Below are 14,173 nucleotides of genomic sequence, written 5' to 3' on the forward strand. Positions count from 1 at the left end.
TCGGACATTGTTTTGTTCTGCTGTGCATGGGGTCGCTATGAGTCGGTTCCGACTCGATGGCACCTGACAACAACAACAACAACAACATTCATAATGTTTCTATAGTCAATATTCTGGGGTTATCTCAAAGTGTTCCACTGATATTCATAAGGCTTTCAGTGGCTAAACATTTAGTAGTTGTCTGCCTCTCCTTCTTCCTAGTGTGTCTTAGTCTAGAAGTTCAACTGAAACCTGTCTACCATGTGTGACCCTGTTGGTGTTTAAAATACCAGTAGCATAGCTTCCAGCATCATAGCAACATGCAAGCCACCACAGTATATATATATGCATATATATTTATATTATAATAATGTATATATCCAAATATCTTAGATTGAGGTTAAGAAGGAAATTTAAAAAATGAATCTATCAATACTATGTGGGGAAAAGTGATCATAAAAAGCTGCAAACTTTGATGACACTTCCTGTCAACTAGTTTCCACTCATCTGCATAAAGAACTGCTGTAACCTAAAGAGTTTCTCAGAGCCAGAAAAACGTATGAACAAGTAAGTAGGAAAAGTTGAATTTTAAGTGGACACTCCTGTGTACCCTGAGGAGGAGTAACTTTGCTAGCTGTGCATTTGGGAAAATTCCTCATCTGTGAAGTGGGATGATAGCAGTACTTCCTAGTAAGGACTAAACTGAGAAAGTCCCAACTCCCTATAGCAAGGTGCTCAGTGAATGACATCTGGTATTATTCCTTGTTGTTGTTGTTAGTGCTATTGAGTCAGTTCCAATTCATAGCAACCCTGTATACGGTTTCCAAGGAACAGCTGGTGGGTTTGAACCAAAGACCTTGAGGTTTAAACCGACCCTGCAGTCCAGAGCTTATCACAGCACCACACAAGGACATACATGCAAAAAGAGAAAGTGTTGTGATTGAAGTTTAGATAGACACTTGTCTTATGAGTAATACAAGCTAAAAGCCCCATTAAAGAAAGATACCTGGTGGCAGGGAATGCTGGCCTCAAGAGATGTTCATGCTCTTTTTCTCATGTGTATCCTGAGGTTGGGGCATGGGGTAAACAAGGGTAAAAATTGGTTTAAACATTAGGCAGCATTTACTATTAGACACTTATTCTATAGTCAGGATTCCCAAGTTCCCCAGTGTCTCAGGCCCTACAAATAGAATGTAAAAATGAAGAGCAAACCATGGCAGTGCAAGTATCAAAAGGTTTGTGACAATGCCATCTATACAGCCATCTAACAAATATTCTAAGTATCAATGGTGTACAGGGCACAGAGATGAGTAATCAATGATCCCTATCTCAAGGAAGCTGAGGGAGGTGGGGAAACACACTTGAGCAAATCTATTATAAAAGAGCTCTTGCTCTGTTAGCATAGTGGTTACGAATCAGGCGTGAACCTTAAGGTCAGCAGTTTGAAACTACCAGCTGCTCCGCAAGACAAAGATGAGGCTTTCTGCTCCCGTAAAGATTTACAGCCTCAGAAACACTGTATAGGGTTGCTATGGCCTGGCACTGACTCAACAGCATTAACAACAACCTAAAGAAGGACAAAGCACTGTGGAAGCAGTGAGACAATTAACCTCATCAACCTCATCCACCCCTTCCTTAAGGAGTTCTCATAGTGTAGTGGTTACGAATCGGGCTGCTAACTTAAGGGTCAGCAGTTCGAAACTACCAGCTGTTCCGCAGGAGAAAGATGAGGCTTTCTGCTCCCTTAAAGATTTACAGTCTCGGAAACCCTGTACAGGATCTCTATGAGTGGGAACCGACTCCACGGCACATAACAACAACAACAACCCCTTCCTTGAGTGGAAGCATCTGAACTGGATTTTGAAGGAGGATTTGGAGTCAGGTGAAGATGGCAGAAATAGAGTACTGAAAAACTTGGGTGCACAGGCAACCAGGTATTGAAGAGGCTACATATATAATGAAAATAGTGTGAAAGAGGCCTAGATCATACAGGGGTATGACAGGAAGCTGAGAGGGGGGTGTTAGGGGTTGGGGCTCAGCCCATTCTGTTGATCAAGATTTGGGTTTTCTCTTATAAGCAACAAATGCTAACAGAGAAGGACACAATAGGACTTCATAATTTGGTAAGATTTTGGTGGCACTGTTGACAAAGAGCTAGAGGGGACTTGGGGGTGGGGGCAGGGAGATCCGTTAAAGACAAGTGGTGCCAAGTGGTGTCTGCTCAATGGCAGGGGCGGTGGAATCCTGACTTCCTTACTGAGCCAAAGCCTCACTGACAAGCTGACACTGTCAATATCAGAGCTCAGACCCAATATCAGCTATTCTAAAATGTTTGCATTTAGCAACAGCTTCACTGCTTGTAATTCTCCCTCTAGGAGTGACTATAATTATTTTCTGCTTGATCTTAATGTAAGCACTGAACTATATTCAAGTGATAACTACTGTAGCTTATACCCCCTCTGAGGCTACGATTGGATAATTTGGAATTTAAATAATAAAAAAAAGGAACAAGCTGACACGACAATAAGGTCACACTTTAGCCTGTTCAGAGCCAATACACAATTTGCTCTCAGTGAAACAGCCAAATATAATCAAATTAAATACAATTCCTATTACAAAAGAAGAAAGACCAGGCCTGTTCCAATAAGCCAATTCTCCTGCCTAGTTAAACTGCAAAACCTTCAGGAAAGGTTTTGAAAGCATGACCCATCAGTTCTAATTTTTAAAACTTATCCTTTCAGTCAAGACTAGAAAAAGGCCCATTCCAACTTTTATCTTTACTACAAAGTGCTGTTATCTTGGCCTGATGTCAGGAGCTCTATCTCTCTTTCTGCTGACAAGCAGAGACGAGAAAGATAAGATTGGAAAGGAATCTCACTTCTCTGAGTAAATAAATAATCAATACTCATCTAAATGTAAATGAGAAGGTAGCCCCCTCTGATAACAGCATTCTTATCAGAGAGCCAATTTTCTTCAGACATTTGGCCTCAACCAAATCACCATCACTCAGCCCCAGCCTAATGGCAAAAAATCGTAACTAAATTGAACCGATCACCAGAGATCAACTAAGTTCGGCCCTGGCCACTTCAGGTTCAAATGTTTGGGAATGCAATTTTGCCCCCATTAACTTTCTTTTTCTTCTTCTTCTTCTTTTCTATTTAGCTTAAAACAACAGACACTTATTCTCTCATAGTCCTAGAGGGTAGAAACCCGAAATCAAGGTGTCAACACAGCCATGTTCCCTCTGAAACTATTAGGGAAGACTCTGTTCCATGCCTCTCTTCAAGCTGCTGGTGACTGCCAGGAGTTTCTTTACTTGTAGAAGACCACTACACTCTCTGCCTCCATCTTTACAAAGCTTTCTCTGTGTGTCTTTGTGTTTACTCACTGCTTTTTAACAAGGATACCAGTTATACTGGTTCTAGGGCACATCCTAATCCAATATGACCTTGTCTTAATTTAATCATATCAGTACAAACTCTATTTCCAAATAACGTCATATTCTGAGTTTTCAGGTAGGCATGAGTTTTGGATGGACACTATTCAACTCAATACCTAATACCTTAAAAGTCAAGATACTTAATAAAATAGCAAATTAAAATATATATATTTACATATTCATTTCAGACAAAAAAAATCAAAATCTTGTTATAATTTCTTGTATTCATTTTCCAGTTAAATAATATTGTTATTTAGAAATGCATGCAGGTAGAAGCAGCAGAACCTTAATTTCAGTGCTTTCCGACCCAGTGCAGGAAGGTCTCATAGACTTATCATCACCCCCTGTGGTATGACAGCACTCTCCCCATTTCCACCCTGCTTTCCCACTTCTATCCCTCCAGTTTCCCCTGTCCGATCTGTATTCCTATCTTTGCTTTTGGACAAATGTTGTCTGCTTGGTCTCCAAAAGTTGATTGTTCTAGTAAGTACATTTTTGTTTATTTTACAGGCCAATATAGTATTTGGTGGAGTCCTGGTGTGGCCTGGGGGTTAATGCACTGGAATGCAAAGACGGTTTGAACCACAAGGTTAAGTGGTTCAAGCTCACCAGTTACTCCTTGGAAATCCTATACAACAGGGGTCACTATGAGTTGGAACTGATTCAAGGGCACTTAACAACAATAACAACATATTATTTGGCTGGAAAGTGACCTCTGAGAGTGGCTTCAGTTCTAGGTTAAAAGGGTGTGCTAGGGCAATGGATGGAGGTGAATTTTGTTCTACATTTTTCTTCCATTCTAACCTTCTATTGTGTCCCTGGTCAGAGCTGTCAGTAGTAGTAGCTGGGGCACCACCTAGTTCTGGTTTTAGGTTAGAGGAGCTGGGAGTTCATGTGGGCCATTAGTCCTATGGAATAACTGCTTACTTGAGTCTTTGCTCAGAAGGGAAGAGACCACCAATTCTATCTTAGATAGCTACTCGCAAGCTTTTAAGACCCCAGATGGATGCAGAACATTATCTTTATGTACTATGTTATGCCAATTGACCTAGGTGTTCCCTTAGTCTTTGGTCCTCAGTCTTCAAGAGCAATAATCCAGTCCCATAAGGTGTTTGGATATGTTTAAGTTTCCATAACTGTGTCCTGTATGTGCTCTACTACATATATGAATATATATGCAGCACATACAAATATGTATATATGAAAGTCCACAAATATATACACATATATACTTCCATATGTCCTCTCACACCTATACAGCATGTTGGTAACTGCAAGGTTGACAGTTCAGCCACTGCTGAAAACCCTATACAACAGGGTCATTATGAGTCAGAATCAACTCGAAGTCATACAACAACAGTGCAGCCACTCACAAATTTCTGGTTGTTATTACTATTATTGTAGGACTGTATATGTTATAGTATTTACTGTAATTATCTATTATTCTTATATACCTTTAAGGGTCTCCATTTACTTTGATCTGATTTCTCCCATATTGTGCTCCCATTGACTTTTTTTAGGAATGAAGAACAGACTGGTCAAGGGGCCAGTCTGTGATAAACCAACGCCAGCCAGAGGGACAAATTGGAGGAGGAGGAAGAGGAGTGGGTTAGAATGTTTCAACAACACAGTGTCACTGTAGCAAACTCTAAAAGGATTGAGGGAAGACCACTTCAGAGGAATAGGTAAGAATCCTTCCTCAAAGGCTGAAACTGAGAAGACACTAATTTGCCTGAGGAAGATGGTTAAGGTTTATTAAAACACATGTAAATAAAGAAAAAAAAAATTAAAAAGTTTCTGTAGCTAACGTATAGTTCAAATGATTAATTTCCTTCACTAATTTTTATCAAACTTACATCTGACCCAGCAGTACTGCACTAGCCAGATTTTACTAAAAGAAGATGCTGTCTACAAGACAATTTACTTTAAAACCACTGCACTGGGATTTCTATTTCTTTGCTGTAAGACTCAATTCACTGCTGATGAGAGTATTGGGGAAATTATGACCGTTATTGATAGGACAGCAAAATCACTTTTACACAGTAGTCTTCAAGTTGACAGAAAGCTTGTGCTTGACCATTAATGAAGGTGTCAGCTAGAATCAGAAATTAAAGACAAAGGCTGGCAAAGGACTAATTTTCAGAGCATGTTCAGGGTACCAGAGATGTCGCAAAATAGGTTCTTCATCCTCTTAAGAAATATGTAGAGCCAAGGTAAGATGGAGAGTCAGAGAAAAAGAGGAAGACCCCCAAAGAGATGGACTGGCCAAGTATCAGCACTGATGGACTCAAGCGTGGCAACAGTAGTAAGGCCGGCCCAGAATCGGACAGTGTTTCGTTCTGTTGTGCATAAGGTTGCTATGGTTCGGTACCGACTCAATGGCACCTAACAACAACAACAAACAGGGATTAGGAGCTCTGGTAGCGTAGTGGTTACAAATCGGGCTGCGAACTGCAAGGTAAGCAGTTCGAAATTACCAGCTGTTCTGCAGGAGAAAGATGAGACTTTCTGCTGTCATCAAGATTTACAGCCTCGGAAACCCTGTACAGGGTCACTGTGAGTCAGAACCGACTCCATGGCACATAACAACAACAAACAGGGATGAAAGGGTGGGCTGCTCTAACTATAATTAGGGAAATATTTCTTTCATGCCTGACCTGGGAGTTGGAGAGCACAGGATCTCACCATTCTCAGATCCAAGGAAGCTAAAAGAAGCCTGGCTGAAAGCTTTATAATCTGTGTTCCTGCTGTAAGCATCTATTCCTAAAAGGTGGCCTGGTGTTGGTTAGAACATGAGCGTTGGACTTTGAAGTCAGAATAACTTGGATTAAAATCTTAGCCCTATTACAAGCTATGTGACACTGGACAAGTTATTTGATCTCAACCTTCATGGAGTAATTGCAAAAATTATGCTTAACACAATGCTTGGTGGTGGTGGTGGTGGTTTGCTGTGGAGTTGGTTCTCATTCATAGCAACCCTGTACAGAGTTTCCAAGGCTGTAAATCTTTACAGGAGCAGAAAGTCTCACCTTTCTTCTGCAAAACAGCTGGTAGTTTCGAACTGCTGGCCTTAAGGTTCACAGCCTGATGTGTAACCACTATGCTATCAGAGCTCCTGTAACACAATGACATATTTTGCTTTTGTTAAGTGCCATCAACTGATTTCCGACCCATAGCGACCCTGTATAGGGTTCCTACGGTATGGCTGGTGAGCTTGGATTGCCAACCTTGTGGTTCATAATGACTTTGCAGTCCAGCGCATTAACACACCAGTTATTTAAACTGCCATTAAATTTGACAAAATCAATTTTGTCAAATAAACAAAAAATTATTTCATTCTCAGACTACAGACTACATAATAACCAAACTGACTAACATTATGGACATTACTGGCCCTCAACAAAGCACTTTACATACATTTGCTCCCCGAACCCTAAGAGGTCTATAAGGTAACCAGTAATAATCCCCCATTTTACAGAGTGGTTAAGTCATTTGTCCTGGTGCATTTGACTCCAAAGTTCAGCACCACTGATACACTGTATTTTAAAGTATATTTGTAAGTTTTGATCATTGGGTTAAAATAAAAAATGGTAAAACTGAAATAATTTATTAGTTCTGCAAAGAGTAAAGATGTTGGTTGGGACAACAAGGCAACAGTGAAAAAGGAGTGGGTAGCTGATCTTGAGGGGTTCAAAACTGAGCATCCAATAGCCCACACATTAGACGCCTATCTGATGAGCATTTACAAGTAAGCACCAGCTGTTTACCCTGACTCTTTCATTTTTCCGGGGGGGGGGGGGGGTATCTTTTTTTAAACTAAATGATTTATAGAGCTGAGCTACTGCCTCAATCCACAGCTCTGAAAGTGTGATTTCTTTAGAGTTTAACTATACCCATTTCCAGTCTTGTTACAACTTTTTTATTGCGATAGAAAACATTTACTGGAAATATGTTACTGCTATTATCAGGTCATAAAATAAAAAGAAAAATAGTTTATGTATTGCCATCACTTCCAATCATCAATCAGAAAGTGCCAACAGGAGAAAAGGCAAGGGCATACATCTGAGATTTCCTTCTTTGTGTAGGAAAAAAAGCAGGAGCATCATAATTCTTTAGTACAAATTTCTTCTTGAATGCCCAGTCTCACAGATAGGCTCCTGGGAAGAAAGAGGAGGTACATCTTTTGGCACGTCTCCTCCTCTGTAGCTTTTCCTGATCCCTGTTAGAATTAAGAGCTCTTTCATTCCAACTTCTGGGGGTTTTGTTTCTGTGTGTACATTTAGCATTTCCCTCCCAGGCCTCACTATCAGTGAGTGCACTCACTGAAAACTGGGCACTTTTGTGATCTTATCTCTGGATCCCAGTACTCCTGCACAACAACAGGCTCTTTGTAGGTGTTCAGTAATCAGAGTTAAATACAATGACTTCAACAAGGTGGCATTTAAAATGGAATCACCTTGACTCAACAATCCTATTTCTGGAACTCTATCCTAAGAAACATCAGACCAAGTACAAATATAAAGATGTCTGTTAAATAACAGTCAATGCAGCACTGTTTACACACACAGCCCCAGTGTTCACCAGTAGGAACTCATTAAAGAAATTAAAGTATATCTGTACACCGATGATATGATGATATGTAGCTGTTTAAATTTAAGCTAAGCTAATAAGACATGGAAAGATACATTTTTATGATACATTATTACATTTAAAAAGTAGGATATAGACACCGTAGAGTATATTCCATTTTAATAAAGTAAAATCCCAGCTATATATGTGTATTTGTTGAAAACATACACACACACACACACACACACACACACACACACACACGCTCTCTTTCTCTCTCTGGAAGGCTATGAGTAACACTTTTCTTATGGTTACACTTAACTAGAATTACCTCTGGGGTGTAAGACAGGATAGTAGCAAAGAAAAAGGCTTTTTAAAAAAACAACCAGATTTTGGAAAAAAAAAAAAGAAATACAATAGTGATTTTGATTTTGTTTGGATTTTTGACAATGGGTATATATTGGAAATACTTTTTCATTTGAAAATTTAATTCCAAAAAATGAAGTTGAACAATCTTAGAGATTATTCCGAGTAGACAATATGAGGGATTATGGCCTCTGGAGTCTCTGCTATATTTTTCTGGCTCCTCAGAGACTAAGAAGGTTGAGAGGCTAAGGGGAGACACTTAAGACAGTTGAGGAGCCGTAAACTAGATAGGGATAGAGGCTGTTCAAAGGCTCCTGAGGTCTACAGTTAAGTCATGGGTAGGCTCCACAGGCTTCCAGAGCTGCTCCAAGGAGCTGGACAGCAACGGTAAAGAGGACAGGAGTGTCTGAGGCCATTTACAACCATAGATTAAGGGTCAGAATTCCCATCTGCTGTTGTGTTACTCTAAGGAACACTGGTAGTGTAGCACTTACGAGTCAGCCTACTAACCTCAAGGTCAGCAGTTCAAAACTACCAGCTATTCTGCTCTACAGCCTCTTCTGACCCTAACAAATCTGAGATGGAATGATAAAATGGTTGACAGCAAGACTTCTTGGGTTTGAATTCTCAGCTCTACCAATTACTAACTGTATGACCCTGGAGAGTTTACTTAACTTTCAGGTGCTTTAGTTTCCCATATGTAAAAGAGAAACTAACATCACCTTGGTCATGGAGTTGGTTCTAAGGATTTAATGAGTCGTTATTGTTAGGTGCCATTGAGTCGGTACCGACTAACAGCAACCCTATGTACAACAGAACAAAACACTGCCTGGTCCTGGGCCAACCTCATAATTGTTGCCATGCTTGAGCCCACTGATGCTGCCACTTTGCCAATCCATCTCGCTGGGGGTCTTCCTCTTTTTCTTTGACCCTCCACCTTACCAAACATGATGTCCTTCTCCAGCAACTGGTCCCTCCTGGTAATATGTCCAAAGTATGAGAGGCGAAGTTTGGCGATCCTGGCCTCCAAGGAGCTCTCTGGCTGCCCTTTATCCAACACAGACCTGTTGGTTCTTTTGGCAGCCCATGGCACTTTCAATATTCTCCTCCAACACCATAACTCAAAAGCATCAATTCTTCTATGGTCTTCCTTATTCATTGTTCAGCTTTCACATGCATATGAGGTTACTGAAAATACCATGGCTTGGGTCAGGCACACCTTAGTCCTCAAGCTGACATCTTTGCTCTTCAACACTTTAAAATGTCTTGCGCAGCAGATTTGCCTAGTGCAATACATCGTTTGATTTCCTGACTGCTGCTTCCACGAGTGTTGATAGTTGATCCAAGAAGAATGAAGTCCTTGACAACTTCAATCTTTTCTCCGTTGATAAGAATGTTGTTTATTGGTCCAGTGTGAGGATTTTTGTTTTCTTTACATTGAGATGCAATCTATACCGAAGGCTGTGCTCTTTGATTGTCATCAGTAAATGTTTTAAGTCCTCTTCACTTACAGCAAGAAACGTTGTATCATCTGCATATCGCAGGTAGTTAATGAGTTTTCCTCCAATCCTGATGCCACGTTTTTCTTCATAGTACCCAGCTTCTTGGATTATTTGCTCAGCATACAGGTTGAATAAGTATGGTGAAAGAATACAACCCTGTTGCACACCTTTCTTAATTTTAAAACATTCAGTGTTTCCATGTTCTGTTCGAACAACTGCGTCTTGGTCCAGGTACAGATTCCTCAGAAGTACAATTAAATGTTCTGGAATACTCATACTTCACAATGTTATCCATAGCTTGTCATGATCCACACAATAGAAAGCCTTTGTGTAGTCAATGAAGCACAGGTAAATATCTTTCCAATATTCTTTGCTTTCAGCCAAGATCCATCAGACATCAGCAATGATATCCCTCATTCCACATCCTCTTTTGAATCCAGATTGAATCTCTGGAAGTTCTCTGTCGATGTATGCTTGCAGCCGTTTCTGTATTACCTTTAGTAAAACTTTACTTGCAAGGGATATCAAAGATATTGTCCAATGATTTCTGCATTCCTTTGGGTCACCGCTCTTTGGAATGGGCACAAATACGATCTCTTCCAATCAGTCGGCCAGATAGTTGTTTTCCAAATTTCTTGGCATAGACGAGTGAGTGCCTCCAGTGCCGCCTCACTTTCTTGGAAGATTTCCATTTTTATTCCATCAATTCCTGGAGCTTTCGTGAGTTAGTAGAGGTACTAAGTATACAATAATGCCTGGCCCACATGCCTTACTACTGTTTCTGCTTTCCAAGCAGCACTCTTAGAAGTAGAGAGCTTTAGTTCTCTAGTGCAGGCACTAGAGCCTCTGGAGGTCTTCTACACTGGCATCAGCTTCCTCCCCTTTCCATTGCTCACCTACTGGTTTGTTGCTGCTAAGTGACCCTGAGTTGGTTCCAACTCATTGTGACCCTGTATAGGGTTTTTGAGGCTTTTAGAATCTTTCTCCTGTGGGGTGACTGGTGGGCTCAAACTGCCGACCTTGTGTTCCCAGTCGAGTACTTTTCCTACAGAGCAACTACTCCCCTAATGTTATAGAAAACTGGAAATGCCCTCCAAACTACACTGTTTCACACTTTTTTGTCTTTGCTTTGACCAGACCCTCAGTCTGGAACATCTTTCCTTCCCCTTCATTTCTCTACTTGATGTTCTTTCCTACTCAAATAGTCAAACTTTGCTCAGTGTCACAGCCTCTGAACTTTCCTGTGCAACCTATACTAAAATGATCTCTGCACTAAAAAGACCTGTCTTTTTTCCTGTCAGCAACATGAGGATGGAAAGCACATTATAGCATCTCTACATTCCCAGGACAGCCTTAGGACCAGGTGGCTTTAGTGAATATCTGGTGACTAAATTGAAGTTCAGCCTTCAATTTAGTGACCACCTCCTGTCCCAAAGCAAACTTGGAGTTCCACCTCCATCTGACTTCAAATGTCCTCACTGGAGACTCCCAATAAGTATTCCAACTCTGGGTTTCTTTGAGGATGTACTGAACTCATGTGATTGAGTTGACTCATCCTGCTGCTTTGAACAGTAACTGGAAAATGGAAGACCATCACTGTTAGGGGCCAGTCCTGCTGGTTTCCGCACCCAGGCCACAACAACCTGTCTCAATGGCCTTGTACTGACAGTTGTCTAAGATCTAGCACAAAGGTCTAAATGGAACCCATTCAACATTAGAACAAAAAAGACTAAGGCAAGGACAACCAAGACCTTAAGAACTTGGAGAAGGCTGGGAGCTACTTAGAGAGGATCTTTCTACATGTCATCCTAGGATAGTGGACAGTGCAGACAATTCACTACCATGAGAAATGCTAGTGGTCCACATCCTGTCACTATCCAGACATTGAGAATACATTGCCCTTTGGAGAAAAGAGGCCTGATTGTTACTTGTGAAAAGGAAGTTTTGTTTTTTTTTTCCAAATCCAGGTATCATTTGTTAGAGAGGATAGAAACCTTTAACACTGTCCCTAAGCATTCAATTTTTCAATCCAATCTGTTTCTCTTAACTCAAGTCACTGTGACATTACAAAATTTTACATACAGTTATCTGTCGCTCTCTAAAGAAATACAGATGGTTTTTGTGGAAATAAACAGTCATTTATTTTAAACAATTGTAAAATAGTTTATGGAAACCAGTGGGGTAATGCATTCAAATAAATGCCAAAACTGGTTGATGGGTAGTCAGGGTGCTAAATCACACTGCTAAGGAATTCAGCTGTGGGGAACAGATAGTAAATCCAGAGTGACAGAATTTCCTGTGATGGCAAAGGTTTCTGACATCCAGTCCAGTATTCAAAAACCACAGCAGTTCAAACCCATTTTCCTTAACACAACCTTGACAGCTAGTGAAATTAGTGAGTTCAGTCACAAGCACCTAAGGACAAAAACAAAAGAAACAAACCAAAAAGGAAACTTCATTTGCCTGCAGACTTTTCTGAGTTATAAAAAGCTGCGATTCAACCCCAGTCAATGGAGAACAAGAGGAGGGCCAGCTGTTTTCATTAGTCAGAGTTTGCTATGATGCAGTAGAACCTGAAGACTTACTTGACTCTGCTTGGGAAAACCACTTCCTTTCTGAACCTCACTCAGTCTCCTGCTCTGTAAAATGAGGATAATTACTTGACAGGGCTTTCAGGGGATTCAGTGATGTATAAGCAGTGAAAGTGTTAATAAACAGTTAAAGTGAATAGGCCATGGTGGAAGGGGCTCCAGTCCTAGGTGGGGTTTTAACTTGCAGGGTCTCTTGGAGGCATCCACCAACTCTCCAGGGAAGCACCAATGACAATGAATAACTTGAGTCTGTTTTTGTAGGAAAGAACACCAAGCACTTTTTTGCTTCTAAATTTACAGATCAACTAAAACTTTTTGCCTTCTCTTCTCATATAGCTCCTCTTCTTTGTAACTGAGTTTCCAATGTGACATCACCATTCTCCCAGTGAACTAATTCATCAAGCATTTACTGAGCTCCTCTCATGTGCTAGTCCCTGAGCTAGGCACAGTAGATGCAAAGGAAAATAAAACTCATTCTGGCTTCTACGGACTCTGGGTAGTGAACATGGAACTCGGAAGTTTCGATACTTTTCTATCCTGTCTTTCTCTTATTGTTGATATTAAATCACCTCCCAAGTAACACACACTCTATCCACTTAGTAAATCTCCTATCACCCAGCCTACAGTAATGGCCACCTCCTGGTCTCTCATCTTCCCCAGGACTTACCAAATTATATGCAAGTGCCTCACTCTATTCTCAGGACCTTCTAACCCATCCTAATTTCTTGTCCAGTCTAACTGATCACTGTATGGTGCATGAACTTCATGGTTTCCTACAACTACCTTCACGTCATTCATTGCTTGTGCCAGTTCCTTTACCCAGATTGTCTGTTTCTCCAGTTTGTCAAAATCACATCCCCCCTTTATGGCTTGTCCCTTAAATCTTATCTGGCCTCTGCAACCCTTTATATCTTTTCTCTTTTGCGTCCCCGTGACCCTACAGATTCCCAGGCTGGCACTATAAAACCTGCTCCTCATTTGCAAGCTCTACTTTAAGATAAGAATTTCTGGAATTCCATGCCAACCCAAAACAAAGTTTCCTTTCTCTTAATATGATGTTGGCTCCACGTCTCATTTCATAACTGTCCTTGCCTCTGATCCAGCCCTACCCGGAAACCTACTCTACTAGGTTGTCAGCATGTCTTTCTGGAAATCCTGCCCTGAGCCCCTCTTGATGCAACCTACTTGCCTGTTTTCTTGGATTTTCTTGTCTATAAATTACATTTACTTTATTTGAATTCAACTACACTTACTTGGTTAAATTGAAGAAAAAGGGGGAAACATGACCAAGAAAGTAATTTAAATAATTTACAGAATTCCACTTGCCATGACTCTCACTGAGTCAATGCCAGTGTGAGATGAGAATCTTATTTATCTTCGCAACTACAGAATTTGGTAAACGTTTGATGAAAGACTAACTGAATTAATTTGGGGGACATCAGTATCTCAGTTTGCTAATTCCTCTTATATTGCGTATCTTTCTGTGTTGCGTTTGATTTCAGCATATGCATTTTAAATTTTCACCAGTTCCAATTCTAGAGAAAAACACGTGTTGTGTTTACTTTAATGAAGAAAATTAAAGTATGTTGACTACTTAGAGGAATTTTTAAATGAATTATTTTTCTAGAGGTAATTTTGACAATGAATTTTGCTTACCTGTTATCTTTGTGACCTAACCTTGCACAGAATACTAATCCTGACTAGTCAATTCAATTCTGACTTAAGGA

General features: G+C 40.4%; 1 protein-coding gene across 5 annotated transcripts in view; it reads right to left on the reverse strand.

The window, feature by feature from the left end:
• MAPKAP1 (mitogen-activated protein kinase associated protein 1) overlaps positions 1–14,173 on the reverse strand; it is a 432,218-nt gene that overhangs the window by 122,869 nt on the left and 295,176 nt on the right. Inside the window, exon 8 of one of the 5 annotated variants that reach the window (XM_006834771.1) lies at positions 11,972–12,270. The exons of the other annotated variants lie outside the window; for them this stretch is intronic. Coding sequence (XP_006834834.1) covers positions 12,257–12,270 — 14 coding nt within the window. The 3' untranslated portion in view covers positions 11,972–12,256. Of the gene's footprint in view, positions 1–11,971; positions 12,271–14,173 lie in introns of those variants that run through there. 5 annotated transcript variants of the gene reach the window in all.

Source organism: Chrysochloris asiatica, unplaced genomic scaffold (genome assembly GCF_000296735.1).
Source record: "Chrysochloris asiatica unplaced genomic scaffold, ChrAsi1.0 scaffold00014, whole genome shotgun sequence".
Lineage (NCBI taxonomy): Eukaryota > Metazoa > Chordata > Mammalia > Afrosoricida > Chrysochloridae > Chrysochloris > Chrysochloris asiatica.